The sequence below is a fragment of the Opisthorchis viverrini genome (genome assembly GCF_000715545.1).
Source record: "Opisthorchis viverrini unplaced genomic scaffold opera_v5_194, whole genome shotgun sequence".
In the NCBI taxonomy this organism is placed as follows: domain Eukaryota; kingdom Metazoa; phylum Platyhelminthes; class Trematoda; order Opisthorchiida; family Opisthorchiidae; genus Opisthorchis; species Opisthorchis viverrini.
In genome coordinates, this window is record NW_008751850.1 from 337,620 (window position 1) to 343,496 (window position 5,877).

Consider the following 5,877-nt stretch of genomic DNA (forward strand, 5'->3'; position numbering starts at 1 on the left):
CTAACAAGCGGCCCAATCGATCGTCACAACGAGGATAGTTACTGATGATGTGTCGATGATGTGTCGGGCATACTAGTCACATCGCTCCAGTGTGATCACGATCGCCCGTTCGGACGCGAGAATTCAGGTGCGTCCGACGTGCGCTGGTAGAATAGTGGTACCACGTTCACCTCGCGTCCGGAGTTCAACCCCCGGCACAGCCATTGGATATGCACTGCTGATGAGCTCGAATAAGAGCAGAACTCGAATTCAGTGCTTTCCCCCGTTTGGTGTGGACTCACTGGAATAGTTGCGCCAGGACAGGAGTACGACTGTTCAAAACGGGAGTGATGTGAAAGTGAACAATATACCTCCCGCAAACCCCCCTCTCCCATGCATTAAAGGCAAAATTGGTTGTTCTAAGCTACAACAGGCGGAGTGATAGCGATTCTGAGTTAGCATTCGAATTGAGGCGATAGTGTGTAAAGACTGTATTTGCACGTGGCAAGCTGTCGGTTGAATTTCATAGGACATGACTGACAGTGATCTTAGTGTGGATAGGAAAGCAAGCTGAGCAGACATTTTATGGGTTGTGCCTAACGGAAACTGCTATACTTTGCACAATCATTTTAACCGTGTGTTAATTCGTTTTAAGTACGGAAATGTTGCCTTGTATCCATCTCACTCACTAAGAATGCCCATGAAAACGGCATCGGTAGCGAAGTAGCAATCTATGTAGAATAGAACAAATTCACCAAAATTGTAATAAGACGAAAGATAAAGTTAAAGTTGACCGGGTTTGAAGCTAAATAGTTCGTAGATAAACCAACTGAGTAGCTGTTGATTGGCGGATACGATTGCCATACCTGTGCAAGCACACTTTGAAAATGATGAACAAAATGACAAAGTATTCGAGAAATGCACTCATTTGCCGCAGGCAGAAATGCAGAGGCTTGAGTCAGAATGCTGTCCATATTCTGAGTTGCAAGAGAGGCCACTACTATCGAGGTCTTTTTCATTTGTACGGGACCATGTGTCAGTTCCTTACTTTTGTAGAGTCCATCTTCTACGTGAGCCGATCAAGTTGATATCAGACTGGTTTCCTGTAAAATGTGTTACCCCTTTTGTCCACACTTCTTCTCAGTGAGGGGTCAACAATGATAACAAAATTGTAATTCCCTAATTTTGCATTGCTTTACAATTGAAATATAGTGAAAATATTAATGGTTGGATGAAACCTTGGCTAGCTGGTAGTTCCCAAGAATGTCTGTCCTACCTATTCCGTATCCATCAGAAATAATTGTGGATCAGGACATCCTCTAGTCCTCTTCAGTCTGGTGTTCGTCATTGGTAAGACAAATAATGAAAATTTTGGTGATTTCTCCATAAACCATGAAGCTTCATTCAAGCGTTTCAAGTGCCATTTTCAGAGGAGTTTCAGCACATAGAAAACAGCTAAAGTACATTACCTAATTAAGGAAAATTCTGGTCTCCTTGGTACTAAAAAACTAGAGGTAAAACGGTTTTTGCACCAAAACTACAAACTACCGAGTGGAGTGTAATTTGTTTTTCCATTTTTTGTTCAATAGCGTGCACGATCGCTTTGATCGCGATCGTTCGAGCACTGGTTGGTAAATTGTAAATCAGGGTAGTCGAAAAGGTTTTTATTGATTCTGGTATATTTTCGTAGCCTCAGCATCCAAATAGGTCACGAATACTGATCATTCAGTCTAAGCAATGACGCAAACTCAGCACCATCTTTAAATTTTGAAGAAAAACAAGTTGACGGAAACTCGGGGACTGCGCCTACCTGATGAGCTCCAAGAAGGGCGAAACCGGTCGTGGGGTGTCGAAGAGTTTTCAGCAAACTTGTGAGTAGTTTCCTTTGTGAAAAAAAGGTTGAAAACAGGTTAATCAATAAACCGTGGGGTTGCGAAAAATAAAAGTACATTAACCCTTGCCTGGATGTATTCCAAGCGAGTTTAGACACAACACAACGCTTTTGCTATGATGTGAAGAATGCTTAAAGTAAAATGCACCGCGATAAGTGCTACACACAGAATACCTAGCCGTCTATCAGGCCGCATTTTCTGGCGGCTTGGATCTATCGATTCACATGGGAGCTATGGTCCTCAAGAGGCTGGCTTTCAAACAGAGTAGGCGAGATTGTAACCAAATTACCGATGACGCCATGGAAACCTGCTCACTACGGGCAGTACGTCTCGAATAACTCTCTGTAATATACCTATACTTTTTTCGGTTATCAGCGTCGCCATCGATGTTCACCGACATATTTGTGGGTGTACCTTGGTTGCTTCGGGAATTAGTCGGATTTCGTTAAAAGCTTTGCTGATGTTCCAGTGGTATTCTATCGTCTTTTGCCCATCTGATCAGTTGCTTTAAGTTAGCACTCGGTTTGTAAGCTATCAGATTTTCTGTTTAGGGTTTAGCGAGCCTTCCACCAAACCAAAACCACTTGAGTTGAACAGACTGGTGTAGAGTTTTGGATGACCCTTCCACAAAAAACAACAACAAAAGCGTTCACTTGCTTCGTTTGTTTTCCTAATTGCTTCTGAGAAAAAGCATAATAGAAATGAGGGAATCTGGGTTCGTTTTATCGACCGGTATTCATTCAGGGAAGCGGAACAATGGGACAAGACCGGATTTACAGTTCTGTTCCACAGATTAACTCTAAATGCTCCAGTGATTAGAAACGACACAAGGCAAATGCATTTATTTTATGTTTTGGCCCAAATGTGGACTTGAGCATACGTGAGCGCGATTAGAGTGAATGGTGAGTGTCCCTATTAATGGATAAAGCAGTTATTAGTCGTTAGACAAGAAACTAAGCATCTCATATACACATATTCTTGAAAAGCTGGACATTATCTCGCTTCTCCTTGAACTTTCCTGGATATTCATTGACCATTACACCGGGGTGAACGGACACTGCAAAGCAGTTCCAAAATTTCCCTAATAAACTCTACCTTGGATCAGATGCGGAGTCGGAGCTTGTACACCAAACCATAGACTACTCGCATACTCCATCAGTAGTATGGAACAACACACCGGGAACCGGGCACTGTTTATATTTTAAGTCTGAACATTTGCTACAGAACGCTTCAATTTTTTAGCCACACCTCAGAACTTATAACGGCAACTGTGTGGATAATTATTTCAATTCAGCGTCTTAGACAGAAACTTACTTATAAGTTCAAAATCTTAGTATCGTGTATCGAAAAATTTGTCAAACTATTCCGGTTAGCGGAGGTTATACTGGTTGCCTTATTAGTTCGTATTCATCTCGATTCAGTTCAGTTCAACGCGGAAAACTCTGAGCTGGAACTTCTCGCCTTTTAGAGCTCGGCTGCAACGCACATCCTCAAATGGACATCTGACGTGCGCGGGGTGAAATTGACACCACTGATAATGCAGCATAGGCGGGGTCGCACTTGAACCGTCACTTCTGGATAGGTGAATGCGTTCACTCTTATGACCGGTTGGCCTGACTACAGAGTAGGTGACCTGACCATGGAGATCGACAGATTCGTTGCCAAAGCTTCTGAACCAGGTCTGTCTGGAACCTGTTTTTCACTTAAGTTGGGATGACTATGATCTCAACGAGTGGCCATCGTCAATTCTCACGTTCATTTATTTCGCTAATAGTGTAACGGTGATGCTACTGATCGGGAGGCACGCGAGTAGTATGTGTTGTTCGTAGAATTTTGCTTGCGTCGACTGAGAAATGCAATTCTGTTGCGGAATTCGCGGGGCCACTTTATAACATTTGCTTTTATTTGACCGTCGAATGATTGGAGGCAATGAATCTCCAGGAAGAGTCGTTCGGGAGAAGATCTGTGTCCAGTTTTTGTAACTAAGATGCAGAATGGAGTTTTGCTTCCCTGTTCAATGGTCTGTAACCGGTCAGTTGGCATTTCCGAATAGATAACTCGGCAGCGAATGCCTTCTTCCTTTCAGTAGCTGTGCTCAAACTTTGGCATTTATCCTTGTTGACTGGCTTCAAATTCCTACTCTTTTACGTTTATATATAATATATGTTCTTTCGATGCTGTCACCTACAGGGAAGTTGATGACTTCGCTGCTAACAGTCCATTGTGATTGAGGATGCCTGACATCCGTAGGAACGGTCGACATGCAGATTACTCATATTTGGGCTGTAACTCTACAAGTGGTATACAGACAGCATTCACTGACATCAGAGGTTTCGAAGCTGGCCACTCGAATTCTGTTCACCCAGGTGTTTCCGCTTCTCAGTTTGGTAAGCAGAGTGAGCTAAACACTACTGGAAGTTCTGCTTACCAGGGGCTCGAGACGGCTGCACTGTGCACCAAAAACCGAAGTGGACCGGAGCCAATTTTTTGCAAACAAAGTGCGTTGACAGGAATTCACTTTTTCTGCTCGAGCAGAATAGGTACTCTCGATCAGTGGACAACTGAACAACAGATAATCAAGCAAACTTCCGCTTCCAAAGATGTTAGGCGGAATTCCAAACGGATCCCCCTTTACCGCTCGCAGCCAGGTGCTGCTACGGCCGAAAAGTCTATTCCACGCAAGACTGGCTAAAACATCGGAATGCTTGGCTGTCCGGCACCAAGCCGAGATCGGATTGGTCAAAAGTCTGGACCCAACAGCCAATCATAACCCAGTATTGGCCGAATGCCGGTTGCCAATGACGCATCCAGATCGCGTCAGAATTTCCAGAAAGTTATTGCCACCTACGCTATAAATATGAAGCACTGTATAAGTGTTCCTGACTTCGTTTTGGACATTAATATACGTTGTGCAACTTTGGTGGTTGTTTTGACGTGAACGCTAGGCTTGGGAGGCTCAGACCGAGAACTAAGCTGAGAAAAAATATCGTTTATACAAAAGAACACTCGAGGAGATTTACAATTGTGTGTCGTCTGAATTCTCTTCCAAGCTGATCTTGCAGCTTGGCGAAACTTTCCACTGGTGGTCTGGAGCCCGGTGTACTTGAGCAGCGCTAGCCGAAAGGAACAGGGAAACGACTGTGGAGAGCTTGTACAGAGTTCACACACTTATTGAACTGAAAGTAAACTAGAAATTAAAAACAGAATTATCGTTCGTAGATCGGAAGTTCAGCATCCATTCCCTGTTTATATTTAGCCTCTAGAGCGAATCACAGTTCACTCTTCCCCCACCTCAGTAGTCCTTGGGAAGTGACACTAAAATAGGGGTAGGGCATATAGTCAAAGGGTTTCTATAAATAGCTAAAATCGAACATATGCTGTGCAGAAAAAGGCGACTGTGTTGTGTGACATTCCACAGTCCTCGGTGAATTTAAATTGTATATAACCATCACACGCTACTTGCGAGTAACATGGTTCTTCACAAAACACTATACTAGAAATTAAAAACAGAATTATCGTTCGTAGATCGGAAGTTCAGCATCCATTCCCTGTTTATATTTAGCCTCTAGAGCGAATCACAGTTCACTCTTCCCCCACCTCAGTAGTCCTTGGGAAGTGACACTAAAATAGGGGTAGGGCATATAGTCAAAGGGTTTCTATAAATAGCTAAAATCGAACATATGCTGTGCAGAAAAAGGCGACTGTGTTGTGTGACATTCCACAGTCCTCGGTGAATTTAAATTGTATATAACCATCACACGCTACTTGCGAGTTAACATGGTTCTTCACTAAAAAAACACTATCCATCACACACTTAGCCTAACTTGACCATGATGATTCGTTAATATTGTTTGACACGTGTCATATGCTTGTACAATTTCCCGGTGAGATTTTGTCCTGTCATTGAAGCACTGTACAGATGTTCCATCCTTATGCGCACCAAGAACAGGTAACCTCCCGGCCAGCAGTTTGATCACTTCATCGTTGAGCCAAAAGCGCCAGGATA

General features: G+C 43.3%; 1 protein-coding gene across 1 annotated transcript in view; it reads left to right on the top strand.

Moving 5' to 3' along the window:
• T265_07937 (hypothetical protein) overlaps nt 1-4,726 on the top strand; it is a gene marked incomplete at both ends in the record, with an annotated part of 8,654 nt that extends 3,928 nt beyond the window's left edge. Inside the window, 2 exons of the mRNA XM_009173602.1 lie at nt 91-269; nt 4,479-4,726. Of these exons, the coding sequence (XP_009171866.1) occupies nt 91-269; nt 4,479-4,726 (427 nt within the window). The remainder of the gene's footprint in view (nt 1-90; nt 270-4,478) is intronic.
• Nucleotides 4,727-5,877: the final 1,151 nt, after the last annotated feature.